Consider the following 27794-nt stretch of genomic DNA (forward strand, 5'->3'; position numbering starts at 1 on the left):
CTGTGCTGTTCCAAAAGTTTGCCTGAGCCAAGACAGTGTTAAAGTATTTTCAGTAGTCTCTAAAAGACTAGAGGAAATTATAGTTCTAGTACGTCATAGATACTTCCGAAGTCTGTTTAATATTCTAACATTATAAAAAACTGCTTTTGGAGTTCTCGTCATGGCTCAGCAGAAACAAATCTGACTAGCATCCATGAGGACACAGGTTCGATCCCTGGCCTTGCTCAGTGGGTTAAGAATCTGGCATTGCCATGCACTGACTGTGGTGTAGGTTGCAGACACGGCTAAGATCTGGTGTTGCTGTGGCTATGGTGCAGGCCGGCAGCTACAGCTCCTATTTGACACCTAGCCTGAGATCCTCCATATGCTGTGGGTGCAGCCTTAGAAAGACAAAAAACAAAAACAAAAACTGCTTTTCAACTGTTCTGAATTTTCTGATATTCAGAAGGGTTTAGTGCTCATAGTATCCAGGTAACTGATAACATATTCCAAATTTTACCTTCTAACTTCTTTATTTTTATTTTTTTTTATTTTTATTTTTTTATTTTTTTTTGTCTTTTGTCGTTTGTTGTTTGTTGTTGTTGTTGCTATTTCTTGGGCTGCTCCCGCGGCATATGGAGGTTCCCAGGCCAAGGGATGAATCGGAGCTGTAGCACCGGCCTACGCCAGAGCCACAGCAACTCGGGATCCGAGCCGCGTCTGCAACCTACACCACAGCTCACGGCAACGCCGGATCCTTAACCCACTGAGCAAGGGCAGGGACCGAACCCGCAACCTCATGGTTCCTAGTCGGATTCGTTAACCACTGCGCCACGACGGGAACTCCCCTTCTAACTTCTTAATTCGATTCCACATTTTCTTTAGTGGAGGCACAACATTGTATCTTGCTCAACTCAGCTTTCACTACCATAGTCCAAAATGTTTTTAAGTTATCCTAACATTTAATGAGAAAGGAACATTTTAGAGAAGTGATTTAAACATTTTAAATGTATGGTCTAACTAGTATTAATTTTGTTTAATTTCTAGAAGTAGAGCCAGCTAAGCGGTTTTCTCACATTATAAATGGAACAGTATTTAAGTAAACATTGACATGTAGGTTTTTTTTACCAAAAAAAAAAAAAAACTCTTTTGTAAGATAAAGTCTTCCAAGGCTATAAACTAAATAACATTTAATTAGGGAGTTCCCGTTGTGGCTCAGTGGTTAAAGAACCTGACTAGTATCCATGAGGACTCAGGTTCTATCCCCGGCCTCGCTCAGTGGGTTAAGGATCTGGCATTGTCATGAGCTGTGGTGTAGGTCACAGATGCAGCTTGGATCTGGTGTTGCTGTGGCTGTGGTGTAGGCCAGCAGCTAGAGCTCCGATTTACCCCCTAGCCTGGGAACCTCCATATGCCACGGGTGTGGCCCTAAAATGACAAAAAGACAAAAAAACAAAAAACAAAAAACACCCCAAAAAACTAGTTAAATATTTAACAAACTGTATTATTGAAAACAACAATGAAATTGAGGATCTTTTAGAAAATCTGACCCATCCTGAAACATCAGATATGGAATTGCTACCAGATTTCCCTTAGTCCAGTATGAAGCTTTCTCAAGCCCCCAAACCCGAAGTATGAGGTCCATTCTGATCTGGCTGGATGCTGCTGTCACAGGCCTGAGCGCAAGGACTCTGAAGAGAGTAGGATTAGTTTGGGGACAACATGGAAGCTCATGTTCCAAAGAGGCGCTATCTGGTGGTTCTGAGGTCCTGGCTTACTGAACAAAAGCCACAGATAAAATCTGATGTTACATTAGTTAATTTTACTCAGTAATCTTTCTTTCTTTCCTTCTCTCTGTTTCTTTCTTTCTTTTTAGGGCTGCACCTGTGGCACATGGAAGTTCTCAGGCTAGGGGTCAAATTGGAGCTACAGCTGCCAGCCTATGCCACAGCCACAGCAACCGGGGATCCGAGCTGTATCTGCAACCTACACTGCAGCTGAGCAGGGCTAAGAATTGAACTTGCATCCTCATGGATACTAATCCTCATGGCTACTAATTACCGTTGAGCCCCAATTGGAACTTCTTACTGGGGAATTTTTAAACATCCTTAAAACTTATAAACTTAAAAAGTCTTGTATGATTGGTTGCTCTCCACTACTTGTATTAATATTTAGACATGTTTCAGTCTCTTCTTTTAATCTGGGTTTCACGAGAAGACATTTTAGCTGAGAACTAATAAGCATAAGCTAGTTCACAAGGACTATTTTTATATATTCAAATATTAACTCACTTAGATGTGCTTAAGAGCTTTGACAATCTTCGTATATCTGTCATATTTGAACTGTTCTATAAAAATATCTATTACAAGTTTTATAAAATAAATACAGAATATAGAAAAAGTCCGTATAAATCAATTTCATTTCATTCGTTACAAGCGGAAGTTTAAACTTGGATAAACTATAAGAGATACTGGAGTTCTTGCCAGTTTTGTTCCAGGTGAAGTCAGGACCTTCAGTTTGAAGGAAGGTTGGAGAGAAGGTATGGCATTCTTTCTTTGCCTTCCTAGCACACTTTCTGTCTGGTAAGACAAGGCTCTTTACTAGTAACACTTTCCTACCCATTGACTTTTAGGACGGCCTAGGAAGAAGGACAGAGTAGTCATTTAAATGCTAAATGCATTTTTGTTCGACAACCAAAACTCATTAGAGTCATTTATCCACCGATCTACAGTAGTTCCTTCTAGAATTCTTTGCAAAAAAAGAAAGAAAAAAAGAAAAGGCTGAGCTGTAGATGGACTGAATTTAAGCTGTCTTTTTAAATTTACAAAACAAATTGCAGCACATGCAATAATAGGTTTCTAAGCAATTCTAAGCAATGAAAGTTATGTACAACCCAAGAATCATAAAAAAGATGAAAACCTATGTACAAATAAGTTATAAACAAAGTGTAGAAATTAACGACAAAATAGGAAAATATATGCAGTACATAATAGTCAAAAATTTAATTTATAAAATTTATAATAAGTTTTCAAATCACTAATGAAACTGAGAACGAGACTGTGAAGCTCTCCTTGATGCTGTTCCCCTTTTCCTGTTTGTAGGAAAAAGGCTTCAGGCTCCTAGACCTTCCCTGAGTACCAAAGGGCAGATACTAACAGTGGCTAATCAGAAAAGAGATCGAATGCCCAAACAAAGGAGAAGTAATCAAGAAACAATAGTGCAGCAGTAAAATAGAGCTCTGTTTCTTGCTCAAGGAACATACATAACAATATATCTTTGAAATTTCTGCTGCAAGAACTAAGGCCTCCCACCTAGGAGGAGGATGGCAACTTCAGGCTGAGCACAAGATTCTCGGAGCACCACCTTAATACCTCACCACCAACCAATCAAGAAGAAAGTCACATACCCAGCAGCCCTCTCTTTAAATTTTGCCTATAAAAACTTCTCCCTGAAAACTAGTGCGGAGTTGGGGTTTTTTGAGCAGGAGCACCAGTTCTTTTTGCTTGGCCCTGCTTTATTGCAGGGCCTTTCTCTGCTCTAAACTCTGATGTCTGCGTTTCTTTGGCCTCACTGTGTGTCAGGAACAGGAACTCGCATTCAGCAACACTAAGAGAAAAAAATGCAACTACCCAAAACAAAAACAGGCAAAGGATATTAACAAGCAGTTGACAGGAAAATAGAAACAAAGTCATGCTTAATTTTCACTCATAAGTAAATAAATACAAACCAAGACAAATTATATTTTTCAATGATCAGAAAAACAAGCATAAATTATTCTGATAATGCATAATGTTGGCAAATTGCAAGTGATGGAAATGTAAGTTTTATAACATTTCAGAGGGCAATTTGGCAGCATCTATACAAATGTAAAAGGCACACTGTGAACTATAAGTTCTGCTAGAATTTTACCCAATGAATAAACTCAAAATTACAACCTGTATGTTCTAATGTATTCACTTGTCTATCAATGGTAATAACAAAAACCTAGACATGACCTAAGTAACCATCAACTACTCAGCCTGGTTAAATAAATAAACGCTTGTATACCCAATCAATTCAATATTATTTAGTACTGCAAACTAAGAATTATACATGCTGTTAAAAGAATGGAATCATACATGCAGTTAAATAAAGTGAATATAAACCAAAAATACCTTGTGCATTATATACATGGAGAAATACAGACATATAAACATTTTCCAGGAAGCATACAAAATAAAGCGTTAATTAGGCAGTCATTTAAAGCAGAACTTCAAGAGAGGAATAAGTAGACTTTTTTTCATTTTATGATTTTTGCTTGATTTAAAATTTTATTATACCATATTTATCTATATTACATATTTATAATACAGCTATAATGCTGTAACATGTATATTTGATATAAATTTATCTATACACTACATAGTATGTAATTATATGAACATATCATTAACTAATTATATATTTCTATGATATATAAACAATAATTAATTTTTTTTTTTTTCAGGGCCTCAGGTGTGGCACATGGAAGTTCCCAAGCTAAGGGTCGAATCGGAGCTGCAGCTGCTGGCCTGCACCACAGCCAGAGCAACCTGGGATCTGAGCCGTGACTACAGCCTACACCACAGCTCTTGGCAACACCATCCTTAACCCACTGAGCAGGGCCAGGGATTGATCCTGCATCCTTGTGAATACTAGTGGGGTTCATATCCACTGAGCCACAGTGGGAACTCCATTATTACATATTTTAATATATGTTGTAAATTAATACTGGATAAATTTATAATATATAATAAATCTTTCATATAATACATATCTATATATCATCCCTACTGAGATAACTTTTATTTATTTATTTATTTATTTATTTTTGGTCTTTTTGCCTTTTCTAGGGCCGCTTCTGAGGCATATGGAGTTTCCCAGGCTAGGGGACCAATCAGAGCCATAGCCACCAGCCTACACCACAGCCACAGCATCGTGGGATCCGAGCCGCATCTGCAACCTACACCAGAGCTCACGGCAACGCCGGATCCTTAACCCACTGAGCAAGGCCAGGGATCAAACCCTCGACCTCATGGTTCCTAGTCGGATTGGTTAACCACTGCACCACGATGGGAACTCCAGAGATAACTTTTAAAAGAGTGTGAAAGAATGCGTTTCCATCCTTTCTAGATGGTATTTTAAAATTTATTTTATAATAAAATAAAATACCATAGTATAACTAGTTTGCTTTCAAGAAAACTTTAGTAAATATTTGAAGATATATGGTAAAGAACCTTAAAAATAATATCATTCTTGGTACAACCACTTAAAAAACAGTTTGCGGAGTTCCTGTTGTGGCGCAGTGGTTAACGAATGCGACTAGGAACCATGAGGTTGCGGGTGTGGTCCCTGGCCTTGCTCTGTGGGTTAACGATCGGCGTTGCCGTGAACTGTGGTGTAGGTTGCAGACAGAGCTCGGATCCTGCGTTGCTGTGGCTCTGGTGTAGGCTGGTGGCTACAGCTCTGACTAGACCCCTAGCCTGGGAACCTCCATGTGCTGCAGGAGCGGCCCAAGAAATAGCAAAAAAACAAACAAAAAAAACCAGTTTGCCATCTATGGTTTGTCACTCTCTATAGCTGGTTTGTGACCATCTACTGAAGGTGAATAACATACCCTATGAACCAGTAGTACCTTCCTAAATATCCACTGGATGGAAACTTACACAATTATTCACCATGACACAGGTACTAAAATGTTCACAACAAAACGAACCCAGTATCACAAGCAAAAACTAACCTGGAAACCATCAGAATATTCTTTCACAGTGGAAGGGCTACATCAGTTGTGATACAGCTGTACAAGTCAAAGCTACAACGTGAAGAGAAATGCACTACAATACATCGGGATGGATCAACTGCACAAACATATGCTGAAAATAGGCAAGAGAGCAAAGAAATATGCAAGAGAGCAAAGAAATATGCAATAAGAATCCACTTATTTCCTTAGGGGTATAAGGACAGACAGAGAAAGACTATCACAAACTTTCTGGAGTGGGACAAAAACGTTGTAAGGTGGAAGGGGCACATTTGGGGGCTTCTGGAGACCTGGCAATGTTATGTTTGGTGACTTAGAATATGACTTATACAGATATTTGCTTTGTAACATTCATCAAAATGCTGATATGTGTTTAAACACTTCCCTGTATGTATGTTTTATGTCATAATTTCCAAGGAGTCATCTTTGGATTTGTGCAATGAATTCTAAGGTTTGAGCATTCGTAACACCAAAATAAAGTACAGAGAAATTGAATAAAACTGTGTCCAATAAAAAAATTTAAAAAAAACTGTGTCCAAAGCATCACAATAAAAAATCAGTCCTAGTATTGAATACATTTAGAATAGATGAGAAGATAGAACGTCAGGTTATTCTTCATTATTTGATCTTTAATAATTATTCCTAAATCAGATATGGGCCATTCCTTTTCAAGAATACAGTATTTCTTGATGAATGTATTACATAAATGACAAATTCTCTTAAATAATCATACTCATAGAGTCTTCCTATCTTTATTGCTCATATTTACCTAACCTGCAAAAAAAGAATCTGAGAGCTCACTTTGGTGTACAACAGAAATTGACAAAACACTTTAAATCCACTACAATTAAAAATTAAAAAAAAAAAAAAGACTGAGAGCTGAACAAAAGATGTATATGAAGCATGCCAGGAGGCTTAAAATCATCTAGATTAAAAAAAAAAAAAAACCTACCCTCAACTCATGTTCCACATCCAAATACATGGTGGTGGTGTAAAGGAGGAAGAAGAGAAGCTTTCACTGCTGTGGTACACACGCACACGTGCACACACACACACAGTTTTGGATGGGGAAACACCTTTCCAAATTGTTAGCTATGTGTTAATTCTCACTTAATATCTGTAGGTACATTTTCAGTTTCATGTTCAACATAATTACCATTCTAATACTTGTATTGGAAGGTTTTATAAACCCTCCAAATGCCTACTTCTACCCACTGCCAGGACTCATCATCACAGGGAATTCCAACTCCATGGGTTTTGGCTGCCACGCGACTGCTCAGCAAAAGGTGACATTTCCCAACCTGCTCTGCAGAGCCAAGAGCCTGAATCTGGGGCAATGGATGTAAGCGTATGAATGTGTGTGTGTGTGTTTGTGTGTGTGTTGTTAAGGAAGCTGCTTGTTTTCCACTATTTCCCCATTCCCAGTGACTAGAAAAAAGAAAGAAAAGAAGCAAATGCATCTGACCCAGAGGTGAGAGCTCCTGAGAAGAATAGCAGAGCTATCTGGCCAGCTTGAGACACACATCTAGACGGTTGTCTTAAGTGAAAGATGGATGTTTCTCTTATTTCCACATTGAAATTTGAGGCTATGGATAAAGCAGATTTTAATATAAAAGCTGAGTTATGCAAATTATTTGTAGAAAATTATGAAATCATTGCTTTATACCAAAGCCAATGTTAAATGAAATAGGGGATTAAACATAAAACCATAAGCTGAAACATATTCACATATTAATTTCATGTACATGGTCTTATGATGCAAAGGTACTCTCTAAGCATTATGTCACAGGTATAAATCACAGAAGAAAAGACTGAGATACTTGATAGCAATTCATTTTTAAAATATGAGTATCAACACTATAATGAACAAAACTACAATGCAACTAACAAACTGAAGAGAAGCAATTTAGTTTAAGGTTTATACCTGTGACACCTAAAAACTCCTAAAATCGGAAAGTAAAAGACACTGGAAAAATGGCAAGGAACATTGTATTAACAAACTGGTTTCTGGTTGCAAGCCACGAGAACCAACTCTGGTTAACTTAGGGTGAGTTACTGGGAGAACATGGGAAAGCCAAAGCAAAGAGAATTGGATGCAGCAAGGACGACAATACAGTTTTGTCTGAATGCCGCCCCTGGACTAAGAGAGGGTGGAGGGAGTTCCCATTGTGGCTAAGGGAAACAAATCTGACCAACACCTACGGGCATGCAGGTTCGATCCCTGGCCTTGCTCAGCGGTTTAAGGATCTGGTGTTGCTGTGAGCTGTGGTGTAGGCTGCAGACCTGGGCTCAGATCCTGCGTTGCTGTGGCTGTGGCGTAGGCCAGCGGCTACAGCTCTGATTTACCCCTAGCCTGGGAACCTCCATATGCCTCAGTGCCAGCCCTAAAAAGACAAAAGAAAAAGGGGGGTGGATTGAGATGGAAGATGAGGAAATGTTTGCTGGTTGAGTGCTTCCAGGAGATACATCAGGGAGGAAATGAGGAAGGTGAGCTTGGGCACGGGGAGAAGCAGACTCATTCATAATGCAGCTGAAGCCTCAGCCAATCCCACAGGGTGCTCAGGAGAGTGGTCCCAGGCAGAGGCAAAGGGCTTTTTGTGTTGTGCCTTAGGCCAGTCCTCTGCCGGCTGCCCAGAGCAAAGCAGTTCTCTAGTGAGACAGGCAGTGAAGTACCAGCAGCTAATAGTCTTAGTAACTGGACTGACTTTCTTTTATTTATTTACTGTCTTCTTAGGGCCGCAGCCACAGCATAGGGAGGTTCCCAGGCTAGGGGTCAAATCAGAGCCATAGCTGCTGGCCTATGCCACAGCCACAGCAATGCCAGATCCGAGTCATGTCTGCGACCCATACCACAGCTCACAGCAATGCCGGATCCTTAACCCACTGAGCGAAGCCAGGGATTGAACCTACAACCTCATGGTTCCTAGTCAGATTAATTTCCTCTGTGCCACGACGGGAACTCCTGGACTTAGTTTCCGACTTTGCATCACACCGTTCAATATTCAAAGCTCTTAGGAGAAACAGACTGGCACATTTGGTCATATGCTCATAATCTGGTTGAGACAGTAAGGTCCTTTAATATTCTGTCCTTCTGGAATTCCTTGTGTTGGCTCAGTGCTAAAGAACCTGGCTAGTATGCATGAGGATGTGGGTTCGACCCCTGGCCTTGCTCAGTGGGTTAAGGATCCAGCATTGCTGTGAGCTGTGGTGTAGGTCATAGACAAGGCTTGAATCCTGTGTTGCTGTGGCTGTGGTGTAGGCCAGCAGCTACAGCTCTGACTTGATCCCTAGCCTGGGAACCTCCATATGTTGCAGGTGTGGCTCTAAAAAGACAGAAAAAAAAAAAAAAAAAAGGAAATGATCAATTATAAATTAAGTTACACGCAAAAGATATTCAATGCAGTATTACTTGCTATATTTATGAAGGAAATGAACTAAGCATTAAAAAATAGGTGACAGATGCAGTGAATTACAGAAAGTCCAAATGATGCAATATTATGAATCCATTAGGACACATTCAGCCCAAGATAATTATATAGAGAAAGATGTTCGTGTCACTGTTAAGTTTTAAAAATTACAAAACATACAATCTTTTTGTAACATCAAAAACCGAAAGGTAAATGCTATTCAGCCCAAGATAATTATATAGAGAAAGATGTTCGTGTCACTGTTAAGTTTTAAAAATTACAAAACATACAATCTTTTTGTAACATCAAAAACCGAAAGGTAAATGCTATTTTAGGATGATAGCATTATAAGTACTATTTACCTTTGATTGTTCCTATGACTTCTACATGAAACCTTTATAATTAGGAAAATATCATAAATATCTAATTGACCTCCTAAATGCGGATTTTTAAATTTATATATATTCTAGAATTTTATGTCTTTAGAAACTGGTTGAAATAGAGGTGGACATTCAGTTCGAAATCTTAAAAAACAAAAAACTTTTGTCTTTTTAGGGTCGCACTCAAGGCACATGGGAAGTTCCTAGGCTAAAGGTCAAATTGGAGCTGTAGCTGCCGGCCTATATCGCAGTCACAGCAATGCAGGATCCGAGCCTCATCTGCAACCTACACCACAGTTCATGGTAATGCTGGATCCTTAACCCACTGAGCGAGGCCAGGAATCGAACCTTCTTCCTCATGGATACTAGTCAGATTCGTTTCCCCTGGGCCATAAAGGGAACTCCGAAAAACATTTTGACTAATCAGAAGAGTTGGTACTCAGGTCAATATATGATTTCCGATGTGATGACCCAGCTTTAAGCAAAAACAATTACTTAAACTGTAAAAATCTGTCTTTTCCTTTATAAGCATCAGTTGGGTTTTTTTTTTGTTTTTTGGGTTTTTTTTTTTTGTTTTTTTAGGGCCATACCCTCGGCATATGCAAGTTCTCAGCCTAGGAGTCCAATCAGAGCTGCAGCTCCCAGCCTACACCACAGCCATAGAAATGTGGAATCTAAGCCGAATCTATGACTATACCACAGCTCACAGCAACGCCAGATCCTAATCCACTGAGTGAGGCTGGAGATTGAACCCGCATCCTCATGGATACAAGTTGCCTTCATTACCGCTGAGCCACGACAGGAAATGCTGTTTGTTTGTTTTTTTTTTTAAAGTGGAATACTGAACTTAATAGTTTTGGCCCACATATAAGGAAGATTAAATTACTTGGAAAGAGCCCAGAGGAAAGCAATAAAAATAATTACGTACTTAGAAATTTCGCTCTATAATGACACGCAAAAGGAAATCATTTAGAAAATAAAACCAAAAATAACCCTACATTTTTATGAGTTACCACAACCTCTGAAGAATAGGTCATGAAGCAAAAACTTCGAATTGTTAGAAAAATAATTCAATTTAGCCGTTAGAAAGAATATACTGTTCTTAATAAGTATTGGTCATGTGCTCACAGTCTGGCTGAGACATTTATCACACGCCTAATAATACGGCTGTAAGGATTTCTAACCATAAGAATATGGTTACTAACCAAAAAAAAGTTTGTTTTTTTCAGGTGTCCAAGGTAGAACAATTAGTCTATTCCTCAAAATAGGGTATTACTGCATAATCCTATAAGATCTCTTCCATATTTATGCTTATTGAATTTCAGGCATCTTAATTACAAAAACATATCTTGATTACACTTGTGGCTCTTTGAAAATCGAAAATGGAGTAATCATTAAGGAATATAATGGAGGATAAAAAATTACATTTTTTCATTAAGAGTGAAGAAAATGTAGGTATGTAATTTAGTTATGGGATACATTATAATATTTGACTTCGTAAAGGTGTGTGTGTTTTGTTAAGTGTTGATGTGTTTTAAACCTTCATTTGGGGGAAAGTATAGTGAAATACAGGCAAACTATTCCTATAGCATACTTCAGTATGTAACATCCATTTCACACATAATGGTCTTAGTCACAATTAGTTTTATAAGGCATAGTAGGAGAAAAAGAATTTAGGATTATTCACCTCAGTCTGGGCTGTTGTTCCATCTTCCAAATTAAGACACAGCAAAATAATGACAGTAAAAACTGCTTTTAAAACTCCAAATCTGCAACAGGGAAAAAAAAATAGTTTTTACATGCTACTCAAAAATCATGCAAAAGCTTCTTAAAATCAAAACGAAAAGCACAATTTATTTATTTATTTATTTTTAATTTTTCCCCCTGTATTCCTCCATTCAATCCGGGCTGCCACAATCAGACAGACAGAAAACATGAGGATGCCTTCTTCTTGCATCTGTAGTGGAAACCTGAGTAGCAGATAGTAACTGCTCCAAAAAAGCACAATTTAAAAACTTAAGTGAATCTGAAAAAGAATGGATGAAAGGGCATGTACGACTGATTCACTTTGCCATACACTTGAAACCAACACAACATTGCAATTCAACTGTACTACCATAACGTGTTAAAAAGGGACACACGCACCAAAAAAAAGATACAATTTAAAAGTTTTGACTTAGCACCATTTTCTAATTTCACTATGACACTAAATGTTGTAAACAATTATTTACCATTTGTATTTTAGGGCTTACCATGTACCCTGAGCACCTCAGAGAGAGTAATTTATGTACACCTCATAACTCTAGGAGTTAAGCTACCATGATTATCTCTATTTTACAGATGAGGAAACTGGGGCACAGAGTTCACACTAGCCCAAGGTCATATGACTAGTGACTGGTGAAGCTGAGATTCAAATCCAGGCACTCTAGTTATGGAGACCACTTAGCTATCTTGTAAAAATATTTACTTGACATTATTAATTTCTTTCTTTCTTTCTTTCTTTTTTTTTTTTGGTCTGTTTGTCTTTTAGGGCTGCACCAAAGGTATATGGAGGTTCCCAGGCTAGGAGTCCAATCGGAGCTACAGCTGCTGGCCTACACCAAGGCCACAGCAACTCGGGATCTGAGCAGCGCTCAGACACCACAGCTCTCCGCAACGCCAGATCCTTAACCCACTGAATGAGGCCAGGGATAGCACTGGTGTCCTCATGGATGCTCGTCGGGTTCGCTAACCGCTGAGCTAACGCTGAGCCACGACGGGAACTCCAACACATTCATATTTGGTAACAATTTTGAACTTTAAAGTTTGCAAATGTTGAAAGCCTGCAGAATTAGAAGTAAATTAGTACAGACGGAAAAGAACTTTTCCAATACAAAATTTGGGTGAATGTAATTTCCTTGATTTGCTTTTTTTTTTTGGTCTTTTTGCTATTTCTTGGGCCGCTCCCGCGGCATATGGAGGTTCCCAGGCCAGGGGTCTAATTGGAGCTGTAGCCACCGGCCTACACCAGAGACACAGCAACGAGAGATCCGAGCCACGTCTGCAACCTACACCACAGCTCACGGCAACGCCGGATCGTTAACCCACTGAGCAAGGGCAGGGACCGAACCCGCAACCTCATGGTTCCTGGTCGGATTTGTTAACCACTGCGCCACGATGGGAACTCCCCTTGATTTGCTTTTTGACAAACACATGTAAAGGTAGAAGCAGGGTACGAGAAAAGACATAATGTGATTATTTTAAATGCATTTGTCATGAATTTACTGCTTGCATAAGCAAAACAAAAGATTTAAATTCAACAAAATCTTTGGCCATCTTTTTTGAAAGACATAATTTACAAATATTAATTTATTTAGTATTTAGATAAAAAGCATAGATTTGGATTAATGTTTAATTCTATGACTGACTTAAATATTTATAATACTTTTAATTTAAGAAGAATGTGATTGGACTTAGATAAGAAAACAAAATTATAACATTTACGGCACACACTAGCTGCTCTAGGGTAAATTTTTTTTTTCATGATAAAATAACAACTTAATTCCTCAAGGGAAATACCAATACCTAATCTATACTCTGCTTCTAGCTAGTAAAAAAGGAAAACAAAACCCAGCAGCACGTGAGCACAGCAAGCATATTGAACTATAACTCACTGTAATTTCAAACAAAAAAAGGTGATGCTAAAGGCTCTAAATGGTTTTGTACCTCGCATGTTTTAAAGCTGCAAAATACAAAGTTTCAAGTCTAAAAATTTTCATTTCCTTTTAGGACATTTTAGCATCTGTGAGATGACAGGCTTGGAACAACAGCCCTAAAATTCTAAATACACTTAACATATCGTTCCGAGAACATTGATACATATATGTTCTACGACTGACTTCTTGGCGAAAGGGGAATGTGAGCAAAATGATCGGGCTACTCCTCCATTATGGCCCTTGCAACAAGTCTGTTCTCCAAGTTAGCCTCTAAGTCTGGTGTTTGCTAACAGTGAATGACAGGAGACCTCTCCTGACAGTGTTTCTAGAAGTTTCACATGCATACTTTGATTCTCTTTCCTAGAACCCTTGTACCTTCTCCCATTATCCTCTCATAATGTTAGCTAATACATGTTACTATATGTAATATATATTCACCTCCCATCTTTCTCCACCTCTCAGCCCAGGTTAACACAGCTGACCCTACTGTGAAAATACCTTCATCTGGTTTTCATCTCCCACGCCACTTCTGCTTTAGTCTAGTCATTGAATGCTAGAATCACACAAAGCTGGGCCCTAGGCCTTTTTAACTCTATTTAGCCACTAGCCCATGGAGCTATTTAAAAAAACTTAAAACAAACAAACAAACAAATTCAGTTCCTCAGTTGCAATAGGAATTTGAAGGGCTCAAAACCGATGGCTCTTGTATTGGGCCATAATAATACAGAACACTTCCAACACTCTGCTCGAGAGCATCTTCCTGGGGGACTGTAGACATGACCATGCTGTCAGTAATTCTTTCCTTGCAGAAGACCCTTGCATTTGTACTCTCCTCTCTTACAAACTTCTGTTTTGAGCATGAGACCCATGTAGCCAAATGATTTTTTTTTTTTTTTTTTTTTTTTTTTTTTTTTTTTTTTTTTGGCTGCGCCTGTGGCATACAAAAGTTCCAGGGCTGGGAATCAAACCTGTAACCACAGCAGTGAACAAACCATAGCAGTGACGCCAGATCCTTAACCTGCTCAACCACCAGGGAACTCCATCCTAATACTTTAATTTTCACTTGGATGTCTCAAAGGTAGCTCAGGCCCCAAATGCCCAAGACCAAATTTCTTACAGTCATCTCCAAACCTAACTTTAGAATGCTCTCTTTCTCACGAATGTCACTACATCTCACTCTAGGTGAACGAGTTAGAGAACTCGGGTTATCCTTTGTTTTCCCTCATTGTTTCAATCCATATCCAAGTCCTCTGAGTTATCGCTTAAGCACCCATATCTCTTTTTCCCTTTCTTTACATCCCTGCATCCCCCAGAATTCAAACTCCTATAGCTTGGATTAGGGGAGAAATTTTCCTGGATTCAAATCTTGGTTTTGGCTGAGCGACCTGAGATGAGTTTCTTTCTTCTCTTTTTACTGCTGCACCTGTGGCATAGGGAAGTTCCCAGGCTAGGGGTTGAAGCAAAGCTGCAACTGCCAGCCTACACCACAGCCACAACAGATCTGAGCCGCATCTTCGACCTATGCCACAGCTTGTGGCAACACCAGATCCTTAACCCTCTGAGCGAGGACATGGATTGAACCTGCATCCTCATGGACACTATGTCTGGTTCTTAACCCGCTAAGCCCACAACAGGAACTCCACCTCAGACAAGTTTCTTAAACTTTTTTCCTTACCCAGGAAATAGGTACAAAACTATGATTTTATCCATAGTGTTGTAAGAATTAAATAAGATTATGAATATACAGCTTAACAGTATACAGGACATAAATTCCCTATAAATGTTAGCTACTATTTTTTTTTTTTTTTTGTCTTTTTAGGGTCACACCCGTGGCATACAGAGGTTCCCAGGCTAGGGGTCGAATCAGAGCTATAGCTGCCAGTCTACACCACAGCCACAGCCACCAAGAGATCCAAGCCACATTTGTCACCTACACCACAGTTCACAGCAATGCTGGGTCCCTAACCCGCTGAATAAGGCCAGGGATTGAACTTGTGTCCTCATGGATGCTAGTCCAGTTTGTTAACCACTGAGCCACAACGGGAACTCCAAATGTTAGTTACTATTATTGCTATTATCTGATGCCTAAATTACTGAAATTGTATCCTGTCTTTCCATACTTACTCTTGATGCTCACCAATCTTCTGCCCACAATATAACTAGAGACTTTTAATAAATGTATATCTAATTATGTGCCCCCACCCCCACCCCCATCTCCCTGGAAACCCATTAATGGTTTTACGGGGCTTTTAGAATAAATAGACTTATCTTTTGTCACTCTTGTCCTCTAATCCCTCTGCTTTAATCAAACTGGCTTCAAACCCCCGAGACAGGCCGTGTTCACTCTAAGAGGGCTACTGCTCACAATACTTCTCTTTTCTGAAACCGCCCCCCAACCCCAGTTCTAGTTTAATTCTAATCACCCTTTGGACATCAGCTGACAAGTCATTTCCTCTCTAAGTCTGGTCCCTCTATTTCACATTCTCATTGTACCATAGTCTTCTCTGTCCTAGAACTCTTGGTTTGCAATCACACATTTATGAGTGGCTGCTATTTATTGTTACTATACATTTATTTCCTCCAACAGACATATCAGACTGGGCTCCCAATGTTCCTCCAGCCCTAGCCTGTTCCATTCATTATCTCCATCTCAGAAAATAGCTATACTATTCTTCCAGTTGCTCACAGCAAACTCCTTGGGTTCTCTTCAGTACTCCACATTCATCAGCAAATTCTACAGCCTCCCCAGAGTTTGACCACTTTGCTTCCATTTCCATACACACAGGGGTCAAAGCCACACCATCATTTCCGGGATGGTAGCAATACCTCTTAATACATCTTCTTGCTTCTTTATCACCACCGCTTACCCTCTTGTGTATTTACAAGGCAGCTAGACTGATCCTTTGAATATCATCACATCATTTTATTTCTCTACTCAGACCCTCCAATAACTGACCATCTGCTAGAGACTGAATTGTGTCTCCCCCAAATCCTTACGTTGAAGTGCTAATCCATGTGACTGCCTTTACGGAGGTGATGAAGATTAAATGAGGTCACAAGGATGGAGCCCTGATCAGACAGAACTGGTACCCAAGAGAAGAGACATCAGAGTTCTCTTTCTACCATATGAGGACAAAGTGAGAAGGCAGCCCAAGCTGATACACCATCCCACTCAGTAAAAGCCAAAGACCTTCCAAGAGCCAAAGAGGAGCTACATATTCTAGTCTGTCATGTCCCCAACCCCCAAACTCTTGGACCTAATGGCCTTTGATTCTCTCCATCCTTGCAGCATCAGTCACACTGGCTTACATGTAATTCCATGAACATTTCAGGCACACTCTCCCCTTTGAACCTTGGCGTTTCCTCTGCTTAGAACACTCTTTCCCCAAAATACTTCCAAAACACTTTCATCACTCATTTCCACACTCCAATGCCATCTTCTCACGGGGGCTCTCCTGTGAACAATTTTACTACCTCCATTGTACACACACATCCCATGCCCCTTTCTCAAGCCTGCTACATATTTTACCTATTTATCTTGTTTACTGCCTCTCTCTCACTAGACTATGAGCTCCAGGAGAGAAAGGATTGTCTGTTTTTGCCTATCACTGTATCCCCCTAACACAGAGCACCTCCTAGCAGGGGCTCTGCATTTGTTTAGATCCACGAATGTTGAGTTCCCACAGCAGTGAAATTAGCTCAGCTCTGGAGCTGAAAGGTACCATACTGATCAGCTACTAAGGCAGCAATCCTGTAGTAGAAGCTATAGCACTTCAAGGACCACCTGATTGCACTGGCCCCGTCTAGGTTTTCTCTGCTGCTAAAGTTCATGAGGGGCTTTTAAAACAGTAGCCACATGACCCAAAAGCGGTTCCTTTCTCTTCTCATATTTACAACAGAAATAATAAACTGAGATGAAAAGTTGTGAATGTCAAATAAAATCTTTAGAATAATTTTTTGAAGACTGACTGGTTGCAGCTCTTTTTTTTTTTTTTTTTTTTTTGAGGGGGGTAGTTTGGTAATTCCAAACAACTCTGCAAACTTGTGTCTACTTGATCATGCTTCCAGGATTCAGCAAAGGAAGTTATTATCCCCCAAAATAAAATTTAAAACTACATAAATATCAATACAAAAATAAAAGACAAATGGATGGAAAAAGCCCTTCATGGTTATATGACTTTATGCAGGGCTGTGGGTTGCATTTAGGTTAAAAATATATTCTACTGCTAAAAAAGTTCAAGTAATTATATTCCCCTACATTTTACAAGTAGGCCTGCACAGGAAAAGAGTACCTTTATGTTTTACTTGAAATAGCCCAATTCTTCATACCCCAAGCACGTCAAAACTTCCTAGTTAGTAGTCCACGGTTAGTTATTGCTTTCAGTGTATTCATTTATATGCTGTTTCCTATTTTGGGGGGGGAAATGCTACAAGTTAAAAAGGCTCCTTTCTCACCTTCGAACATCACAGCTTTTAAAATGATGGTGTAATCGGAAATGCAGACACACCCACTGCATCTCCACTGGAATTCGTATCTGGTTATGCAAATCTAACGCTGCCAGGCGGGTAAACGCCTCAAAGGCAGCCCAGAGGAAATCCTGCCTCCCTCTAGGCTCAGGCCTGGAGTGGGTGAGGGGATTCGCGGCGGTCCAGAGCTCCTAGCAAGGCCAGGCCTTGCTGGAGGGTGCACCTTGCCCCCAACTCCGGAAGCACCTGCGGGCCCAAGAAGAAAGCCCCAGACATCACCCGCAGGAGAGCAGGGCGGTTAGCGGCACCGGCATCGCCTCGGGTACCACGCGCCGCAGGGGAAGCGGCCGGGTAGTCCTGCAGCATCTCGCGAGATCTCGCCGGCTGGGTCCAATACTGAGAGCTCAGAAACGTAAAAAAAAAAAAAAAAAAAAAAAAACCAAAAAAAGGAGCAGGCGATACTCTCCGGGGCCACCACCGCGGTGGCAGCTGTCGCTGGAACATCAGCAATAAGCGTGTGCCGAGGCAGGGGCAGCGCTCCCCTTCGCCGGCCCGGCCGGGCACCGTCCGCAGCCCGAGTTGCCGTGGCCTGGGCTGCCGGCCCACTGACGCGCGGTCCCAGGGGCGGGGAGAGAGGGAGGCGGCCGGGGGGCCCGTTCCTCTCCGCCGCAGAGCGGGGCGGGGGAGGGAGGTGGAGGGGTTGGAGGAGGACGACGGAAGAGGAGGAAGCGACGCGGAGATCTTCCCGGAGACGACAACGAGGCGGCGCCCGACCGCTCCCGGACTGTGCTGCTCGTGCTGCCCGAGGCCCGGCGTGGACTGGCCGGACGCGATTCCTGCGTTGGATCGCGCTGGAGCCTGGCACCGAGAGAGTCTCCGCTGCGCGCCACTGCGGGATCGCGGGTGGGCGGGCTGAGAGGCGGAGGAGCCGCGGGCCCCGCCTCCCGCGTGCAGCAGCCGGAGCCGCCACCACCGCGGCCCCGCCGAGGCTTTAAACAGCGGGGACCGCCCCGCGGCTGCTGCACTCGCGCGCAGACTCGCCTGTCGGAGGCGTTCGTGCCGGCCCGGGCTAGCGGCCGCGAGCGCGACTGGGAGAGCGACTCCCTTACCTGGCGTTGCGGCCGCAACCATCGCCGGCCAGGGGTGCGGAGGGCGTGCAGTCCGCGAGGTCCGCCAGGCTCTCTCGGTCCGCCGGGGGTCGGGCGGAGATGGAGCCGGGGCCCAAGGCGCCCTCCCCCGGCGCCCCGAGGCTGGCGGCGGGTGGGGAGACGCCTCCAGCCGCCGCGCTGGCTGCCGCCGGGGTGGACCTGCCCGGCACGGCGGTGCCCTCAGTGCCTGAGGATGCTGCGGCTGCGAGCCGGGGTGGCGGCGGGGTGCGCGGGGAGGGTGCCGCGGCGGCCGGGGACGGACTGGGCAGACCCTTGGGGCCCACCCCGAGCCAGAGCCGCTTCCAGGTGGATCTGGTTTCGGAGAATGCCGGGCGGGCGGCGGCGGCTGCTAGCGCTGGCGCGGGCGGCAAGGAGACCCCGGCAGACGGGAAAGCCAACGGCGAAAGCGGTCTAGCCAAAGGCAGCGAGGAAGCCAAGGGCCGTTTCCGTGTGAACTTCGTGGACCCGGCTGCCTCTTCGTCGGCGGATGAGAGCATGTCGGATGCGGCGGGGATCGGCGGCGAAGGGCCCAACGTGAGCTTCCAGAACGGCGGGGACACAGTGCTGAGCGAGGGGAGCAGCCTGCACTCGGGCGGCGGTGGCGGCAGTGGGCACCACCAGCACTACTACTATGACACCCACACCAACACCTACTACCTGCGCACCTTCGGCCACAACACTATGGACGCCGTGCCCAGGATCGACCACTACCGGCACACAGCGGCGCAGCTGGGTGAGAAGCTGCTCCGGCCCAGCCTGGCAGAGCTTCATGATGAGCTGGAAAAGGTGAGCTCCCCTGGCCCTCTCTCTGCAGCCCTGCCTGCTTCCCCCAGCCACTAGCCCTCGCTGACCGTGGGTTATAGTCGCGCACCCGCGGGTGAAGCGGTGGGAATGGACGTGCATGACTCGCTGGCATCTCTGGATTCAGCTGTCAAGGGTGGAATTGCAGAAGAATGTAACTTAATCTCTTAAAAGTTTGCAGCGGGTTGGGCTAGTTACGTGATACCGGAGAGACTGCATTTAACAACCTTTCCCATCCAGTTATATATCTTGCGTACGGTTTTTTTTCCCTCCTCACCCACGCTTAAACAATTACCATTCTTCTGAATGACAGTTGTGCTTTAAAGCCCCAGAAGGGAATGTGCAGGAGGTTTAGGTGAGGACTTCTCTCTGGAGAGCGTGGAGATCATCCACCTACCGTCGGTGTCCTTTTTAAAAGGTTGTACTATATGGCTTATGTACACCCATTAGGGTTCCCAAGAGTGGGGATATAAGTGTTTGAAGGGAAAAATCTTACCAGGGTGTGTTTGTGGTCTATGAATTATTAAGTCTCAATTCCTGCAATCTTGACTATGCAAAGATCATAGAAATCTTAGGTCTTGGGGCAAGCTGTTTCTGATTACGGCCTAAATTCACTTTTTTATAACCTAAACCTTTTGGAAGAGGGTTAAGTGGCGGGGGGGGGGGGGGGAGCAGAGTCTAAAAGAGAGAGAGAGAGATAAATAGAATTATTTTTTTTTCTGTGGAGGATTTCCAGAAAGACCTTCTGGGGTCTTTTATAAGTAGTTATACCTGGTGAACAGAAAGCCATCCCTATAAACTCTATTGATTTCTGTATGGCCCAGTTTCTTCAGGGAACAAAATCGTTATTTTGAGATAACATTGATGCTTTTGAGATGTGATTAATGTTTAACTTTATTTTTATGAGTTGGGATTACTTGAAGTCTGCCTTTACAAGTGTATAATGGCTACACTGATGGAAGTGTGTGTGCTAAGAATTAGTACCACATAGGTTGACATGATTGTGGTGTTAAAAAGTTTAAAAACAGAAAGTATGTTATTTATTTCGTATATGCTTATTTGATCTCCAGTAGTCATTTCACACAAGACTGTACTTGTCCCAGTGTTTGATAATGTAGCATTCATATGGTTGAAATAATTACTGAGGTCCCAACCCTTACAGCTTATTGATTGTTTAAAAGCCTGACATCATTTAGCTTTGAATAATACTACTCCTTTTATTCTGATGTGGTATTTTGTCATTTCAGAAGAAAAACTATTTTTAAAACATTTATTCATATTTCTGTAGTTTCATCCATTATTTTTCCTTTTAAAACTCAAAATCCTTATAAGATCTAATAGATTAGAAAGCTCTTAGATTATATACTCTTTCTTAGAGCATTTTTATTATTGAAAATATTATATAGATATTTTCAGATTTATACCACTAAAGCCCTGTAGTTTGGTAGTAAAACAGTCTCTGTTTACCTATAAGTCTTAAAGACTTTTTTCATTGGAGAATTCTATATACCTGGATGGGGTGCACTTCCTAGGAAAGTTTTTGTTATTTTAAATTATCTCAATACTAAAGTTCTCCAGAACTTCAGGTTTTTTCTTGTTTGGTGTTTTTGGTTAGTTCATTGTCTAAAAAAGAACACTTGTATTGTTTAGGTATATAGTTGATGAAGTCACCCAGCCTCTCAGCCTCAGCTTACCTTATTACCTCTTTACCTTTCAGGGTTATTTCGAAGATTGGGGGAAAAGGCCCCTGCTTAGTGCAAACTAATGGCTTTGTAGTTATTATTTCAATCTTACATTGGCCCTTCAAAAGTACATAAATTTAGGATTTTAGTTTTAGATTCTTCAATTTCTACATTATTAGATGAATATAGTATCTAAAATGTTCTGTTCAACGCTTCATTTATGCAGCAGGTAGTATAATGAATTCTTTGTCGTTTTCTTACCTTCTACTATTCAGGCATCGAAAAAGGTTTATTAGGGTAAGTGAGCATAGAACCTCATCTTGAAGGTAATTCTGTTTAGAATTTAGCAGATGGCTTAAGAGACATGTCATGTTAGGGAGTACAAATCTGGCTACAGATAAACCGCTGTCGAAGGAGGGCAGGAGAGGGCTGATAGTATAGGTTTGTTAGATTCCCGAAACTTGTTCTTCACTTTGTCTAGATTGACTCTTACTCCTTAAAACTTTTTCTGTGCTTGTGGTCCTAGTGAAATCCTAATTTTAGATTTCTATAACATTTAATCTTAGTTCTGGATTGGCTGTCATGATGTCTCCTTCGGTCACTAAGTGCTTTCGTATCTACCATGGATCTAACCCTGTGCTAGGAACTATGGAAGAACAAAAGAAGTAAAAGAAAAGCACTCCAGAAACTTATTAGGGGAAAGGATTATATTGTCTTTTTCTTTTCATTTATTTATTTAGTTAGGGTTTTTTTGGAGTGGGGGGGGGCGGTGCCTTCGGCTTGCAGAAATTACCAGGCCAGGGATAGAACACAAGCCACAGCAGTGACAATGCCAGATCCTTAATCGCTAGGCCACCAGGGAACTCCCTTGATTGTCTTTTTCTACTTGGATTCCTTTGTCCAGCAAGGTGACCTTTTTTGGGGAGGGGGGCACGCCCACACTTTGACTTTTTAAAGTATTTTGCCTGAACTCCCACTGAAGGGGAATAGTTAAGTAACTGTGGTGCATTTTGCTATATTATGCAACCATTCTAGGCCCAGGACTCATGACTTCTGCATTTATCAAATACTCATTAGGGAGAAGAGTTCTCAGGTGTGTTGGCCAAATGACTGTGGCACTTTGGGATGAGGCAGTGATTAGCAAAACACTAACTCTGTCTAGGCATACATCAACCAAATGGTTGCACAAATAACATAGGTACAAACTTTTTTTTTCCCCCCTCAGTGCTAGGAGAGAAAAGTGTAGAATGCTAGGAAGTATATAATAGGACCTAATTTTAATTGAGTGTGGGGAGGCCTTTTTCACAAAGTGTGACACTGAAGCCGAAACCTGAAGGCAAAGTTAACGATAGGGCAGAACAACATTCCAGGTCAAAGGGACCAAATCTGAGAAGATCTGTGGGCGAGTGGTGTATCCAAAGAACTATATGGATACTGGTATAGATTTTATTATGAAGGTAGCAGGAAGGGATGAGTTGTGTATGAGGTAGCAACATGATCTGTTTTGCCTTACCATCTTTTGAGTGCCAGATAGAGAAGGGATTGTCAGCGGCAAGCATTGAAGCAGGGCTGCTCAAATTTTTACCGTGGCCCACAGCAGACACTAAGGGTTGGTGGCAGGATGCGTTGGATGTCCGTGGACTGGATGTGGGAGTGAAAGAGAAGCTGATCCCTAGGTTTTTGGACTCATGTAGCTGAATAGAGGGTAATTTTGCCAAAGATGGGAAAGACTGGAGAAGGAATAGATTTGAGGAGGAAAGAAGGAATTATTTTTGAGTAGCCTGCAAGACATCTTAGTCCAAGAGTCATTTTGAGGGAGGAGGGACAGATATATTTTATGTGTATATAAATTTATGTCTGTATACAGGTATACTTATGTACGTGTGCATATAGATATATATTTATAGCCTAAAGTCATGCACGTAATTACTTGAGGAGAGTGGATAGGTGGGAGAACAGAAACAGGATACAGCATTGGGCCTGGGGAATGTCTACAGGTCTATTGAAAACTGAGGAGACACTAGCAGAGGAAATTAAGAAGGAGCTGTTCCGCTGGTGCGAAATAGCCAGAAGAGGAGTATCAGGGACGCTAGGAGGCAGAAGTTCTTCAAGCCTGCCGCCCCAACTTGATTTTTTAAGTGCTTCAAAGAATAAAAGCCATGTAGCGATTCCTGTCCCTGCAAGAAGAAACTGAAAAGTGGAAGGTAAACAAAGAAGTAAGGAATTGAGGGAGAGCTTCAGCATGTGTGACGGAAAACGTAATTATCAAATGGAGAAAAATATGTGGTGGAGAATCCATTATCGTTTCTACTGGATTTGAAGCATTATTAAATTAGTTTTTAAAGGTTGTGGGAGTACCTGTCGTGGCTCAGTGGTTAATGAACCCAGCTAGTATCTGTGAGGCTCTGGGTTCAATCACTGGCCTTGCTCAGTGGGTTAAGGATCCAGCGTTGCCACAAGCTGTGGTGTAGGTTAAAAGTGCGGCTTGGGAGTTTCCCTCGTGGCTCAGTGGTTAAGGAATCTGACTAGGAATCATGAGGTTGGGGGATCGATCCCTGGCCTCACTCAGTGGGATACAGCGTGGCAGTGACCTGTGATGTAGGTTGCAGACGTGGTTCAGATCCCCCGTGGCTGTGGCTGTGGTGTAGGCTTGTGGCCGTAGTTCCCATTCAACCCCTAGCCCGGGAACCTCCATATGCCGCGCTCTAGAAAAAGACTCTAGAAAAAGACAAAAGAACCAACGTGCTTGGATCTGGCGTTGCTGTGGCTGTGGTGTAGGCTGGCAGCTGCAGCTCCCATTCGCCCCCTATCTTGGAAACCTCCATATGCTTCGGGTGCGGCCCTAAAAAGACAAAAAAAAAAGAAAAGATTGCAATACCTTTGCACACTTGTCCTTAGGCCAAGGCTTGGGAGGCTTTTGCTAGTGGTGTGTTTAGTTTTTGTACATGGCCTGTCTATTTTCTCCTCTCTCAGTAATAAAAAGGGAAAGGCTAAGGAAGCAGCTATATATTTATCAAGCGTTTTTTATGTTTCCTTTAGCTTGTTGGTGTTTTCATTTAATTCCTAAGAAATAAGCCTTAAGCACATGTTACTCATGATAAAATGGGCTCACAGAACCTGAAGAAGTCACATGCCACCACTCTCACAGAAAGTGGTACAGCGGGAATTCATGCTCAGGTTTTTCTGAGGAATGCCAGGGCATAGTAGCTCGTCTTGTCTCTTCTTCCTCCTTCTCCCCTGGGCCTGCTCTGAGGTGGCCGGGACGTTGAGGGGGACATGCTGGGGGTTGCCATCAGCTCTTTTCGACCTTGACCGCCTGAGAGTCGAAAGGTTCTGTAACTGAGAGAAAAGAGGAGGAATTCTGGTGATGCTGTAATTACGGATTAACATGCCTGTCTCTCTCACCAGCATCTCATTCATCTCTGTGCAGAGCAGAGATTCTTAAAGATTTGTTTATGGCGTCTGTCAGGGTGAACAGTTTTTCCCACTTAACAAGGACTTGAAGTACAACACTAAACAACTGTAGCTGCTGCTCTGAGTGGGCTGTGTTGACTCTTGGACCAGAAATTTCACACAGCACGAATCACATCAGTTCAGAGCTTGAGTCCTTGGAGATAACTGGAGGAAGAGGAGTGGGTCACATCCCTGGGGATAAGCAGCAGAGGAGGTCCAGGAAGGAGTCAAGGAGGGATCTTGATCAGAAATATCCGTGTGTGGCACAAACTTGGACTGTTTGACAATTTTGCCAAGGGCCCCATGCTCTCAATGTAGGTCACAGGAGCTGAAGTCTGATTTACCTGTAAGACTGTGTACATTCTCCAAGTATATGCTAAGCGACTTGTAGAAAGATAAGGAAAGATAAACTTGAGGATTTAAAAGATGGCAAAAAACCGGAGTTCCTGTCGTGGCGCAGTGGTTAACGAATCCGACTAGGAACCATGAGGTTGTGGGTTCGGTCCCTGCCCTTGCTCAGTGGGTTAATGATCCGGCGTTGCCGTGAGCTGTGGTGTAGGTCACATACGCGGCTCGGATCCTGCGTTGCTGTGGCTCTGGTGTAGGCTGGCAGCCACAGCTCCGATTCAACCCCTAGCCTGGGAACCTCCATATGCCGCGGGAGCGGCCCAAAGAAATAGCAAAAAGACAAAAAAAAAAAAAATAAAAGATGGCAAAAAACCCCCTGTACCCTGCTATTGTAATCAGTATCTCCCAGGTGTGTTTTGTGTTCCCTCTTGTATTCCCAGTCCTGTCAGACCAGAGTTTAAAGGACCAGAAGAGTGCTTCCTGGTTTTTATGTGTTGAGGGTCACTCTCACGGCATATGGAGGTTCCTAGGCTAGGGGTCCAATCTGAACTAGAGCTGCTGGGCTACACCACAGCCACAGCCACAGCAACTCGGGATCCAAGCTGCATCTACGACCTACACCACAGCTCACGGCAACACCAGATCCTTAACCCATTGAACGAGGCCAGGGATCGAACCCGCAACCTCATGGTTCCTAGTCGGATTCATTGACCACAGAGCCATGACAGGAAGTCCTGTTTTTACTAATTTTTAATGACATGTTTCATAGGTGTTTGTAAAGTATATAGTAGTGAAGAAATTGGTTCCATGCTGAAGTGAAATGTGTATGAATTTAGTTGTATTCAGCAAATCTTAATTGATCACCAGCAATAGCCCTGTCCTGAGTGCTGGAAATACCACAGCAGAGCTGTGGACTTTCATTCTAATGGTAGAAGGCAGTAGACAAATAAGTCAGATGTAGCTGCTGTGAAGAAAATTTCAGGTGGCTAGATGGTGATAGCTGGGGTGGACGCTTTTAGGGGAGTTAGCGAAGCCCTCGCTGACGTGTGAGCAGACACTAGACAGGAGTGAAAGATCCACCCTCATAAACACCTGGAGGAGAACCCTCTAGGCAGACCTTGAGATGGGAGTGTGCTGGCGTGTGCTTGGCATGATAGAGAAGCAAGAGGCCAGCAAGATGGGCCATGCACGAGGGTGACAGGAGAGGGGTTAGAAAAGGAGTTGTGAGGAGCAAGCAGTGTAGAGCCTGGTAGATCCGGACAGAGACTTAGGATTTTACCCTGAGCGAGGTGGGGAGTCCTGGAGAGTGTTGAGCTTGGAGTTCACATGATCTGATTTACATTTTATTTATTTATTTATTTATTGTTTGTTTGTTTGTTTATTTATTTATTTTTGTCTTTTTGCCATTTCTTGGGCTGCTCCCGAGGCATATGGAGGTTCCCAGGCTGGGGGTCTAATCGGAGCTGTAGCCACCGGCCTACGCCAGAGTCACAGCAATGCAGGATCCGAGCCACGTCTGTAACCTACACCACAGTTCACGGCAACGCCGGATCCTTAACCCACTGAGCAAGGCCAGAGATCGAACACGCAACCTTGTGGTTCCTAGTCGGATTCCTTAATCACTGTGCCACGATGGGAACTCCCTGATTTACATTTTTAAAACACCCCTCTGCTGTGTGGAGAGCAGGCTGTAAGGTGGTAAGAGTGGAAGCCAGGAAAGCAGTTGGAAGCCTGTTGCAGTGTTTCAGGTAAGAGGATGATGAAAGTGACAGTGTCTGATACAGTGACAGGTGTTTAGATGCTGGGTACGTTTAAAAGGTAGAGTTGCTGAGATGTGGTGACGGTTTGGTGAGACTGTTAAGAATGGAGTTGTTATTTATGGAGTTGTTGCTGGGAGACTGAGAACAGCCCGTTTGGGAGGTGGACTCAGGAGTTGGTTTTCGTTTTGTAAATTAGTTCTATAATGGGGCAGAGACTTAGAAAATTGCAGCAACGGGTTTGTGAAATAATAGACCCTAAGAAAAACAGATTTTGATTTGTAGCATAAAAACCATGAGAACCAGTAGTGTTTCAAATAGAGTATAAAGGGAGGGGGAACTAGTGGTTGCCTCCCACAAGTGAGGGCGTGAGGAAGGGACCAGGAGAACTACTTAAAATACTGAAGTTCAGAACATTGCAGTGGTCTTCCAGTGTAATGTGAAAGCTGTCATTTTCCACTGGCTATTATTCTTCCATTTTTCACTAGGACTCGTAATGGTGCTTTCTTAAAGCTATTTTGAATAACTGGCAGCCCATGGAGGACTTGGGGATTTCTATTCGAAGAAGGGGAAGGTCTGAAAAGCACGCGTGGCTTAGTGGCATCTTGTCTTTCTGCAAAAGCTGATTGTGGCTGGTGTATTCGTAATACCCTTGGGCTTAGACATTTCTCTGCTTTAAATTTTCACTGTGCTGTTCCTGAACATTGAGAAATGCGCTGTTCATCCAGTAACCTCTAGATGGTTGTTTGGTGGGTTCGCGTGAATTAGTTCCTTCAGTGATGTAGTTAACAGAGTTCATTTTTTGAGTCATTTTGGGGCTTTGATGAGGGTAGGTGGCCTGGTAGGGCAAACTTGATTCCCCCAGAAGAGGAAGACTTCTAGGACCTGTGAGGATCCTGAC

At 42.7% G+C, this 27794-nt stretch overlaps 2 protein-coding genes, 1 long non-coding RNA gene and 1 other non-coding gene across 26 annotated transcripts in view; 1 reads left to right on the forward strand and 3 right to left on the reverse strand.

Moving 5' to 3' along the window:
• LOC100516424 (LINE-1 retrotransposable element ORF2 protein) overlaps window positions 1-18835 on the reverse strand; it is a 77251-nt gene extending 58416 nt beyond the window's left edge. For all 22 annotated transcript variants that reach the window (XM_085014474.1, XM_085014462.1, XM_085014460.1 and 19 more), the window contains exons 1-2: window positions 17693-18835; window positions 11230-11311 (exon numbers count right to left, since the gene is read on the reverse strand). In XM_085014474.1, coding sequence (XP_084870600.1) covers window positions 17852-18835 — 984 coding nt within the window. In that variant the 3' untranslated portion in view covers window positions 11230-11311; window positions 17693-17851. The remainder of the gene's footprint in view (window positions 1-11229; window positions 11312-17692) is intronic.
• On the reverse strand, window positions 11425-11547 carry LOC146405735 (small nucleolar RNA SNORA31). Its single transcript, XR_014839241.1, has one exon. It is a non-coding gene; the product is annotated as a small nucleolar RNA SNORA31 (small nucleolar RNA).
• Window positions 18430-27794, forward strand: part of SLC12A2 (solute carrier family 12 member 2) — a 92938-nt gene continuing 83573 nt past the window's right edge. For both annotated transcript variants that reach the window (XM_003123899.6, XM_005661615.3), the window contains exon 1: window positions 18430-19638. In XM_003123899.6, coding sequence (XP_003123947.1) covers window positions 18913-19638 — 726 coding nt within the window. In that variant the 5' untranslated portion in view covers window positions 18430-18912. The remainder of the gene's footprint in view (window positions 19639-27794) is intronic.
• LOC102162098 (uncharacterized) overlaps window positions 24376-27794 on the reverse strand; it is a 126682-nt gene continuing 123263 nt past the window's right edge. Inside the window, exon 12 of the long non-coding RNA XR_014838741.1 lies at window positions 24376-24674. This is a non-coding gene — a long non-coding RNA (uncharacterized LOC102162098). The remainder of the gene's footprint in view (window positions 24675-27794) is intronic.

The sequence above is a fragment of the Sus scrofa genome, chromosome 2 (assembly GCF_054392235.1).
Source record: "Sus scrofa isolate SSC_HxYL_T2T_F1_AM1 chromosome 2, Sscrofa_HxYL_maternal_Yorkshire_Landrace_v2.0, whole genome shotgun sequence".
Taxonomy (NCBI): domain Eukaryota; kingdom Metazoa; phylum Chordata; class Mammalia; order Artiodactyla; family Suidae; genus Sus; species Sus scrofa.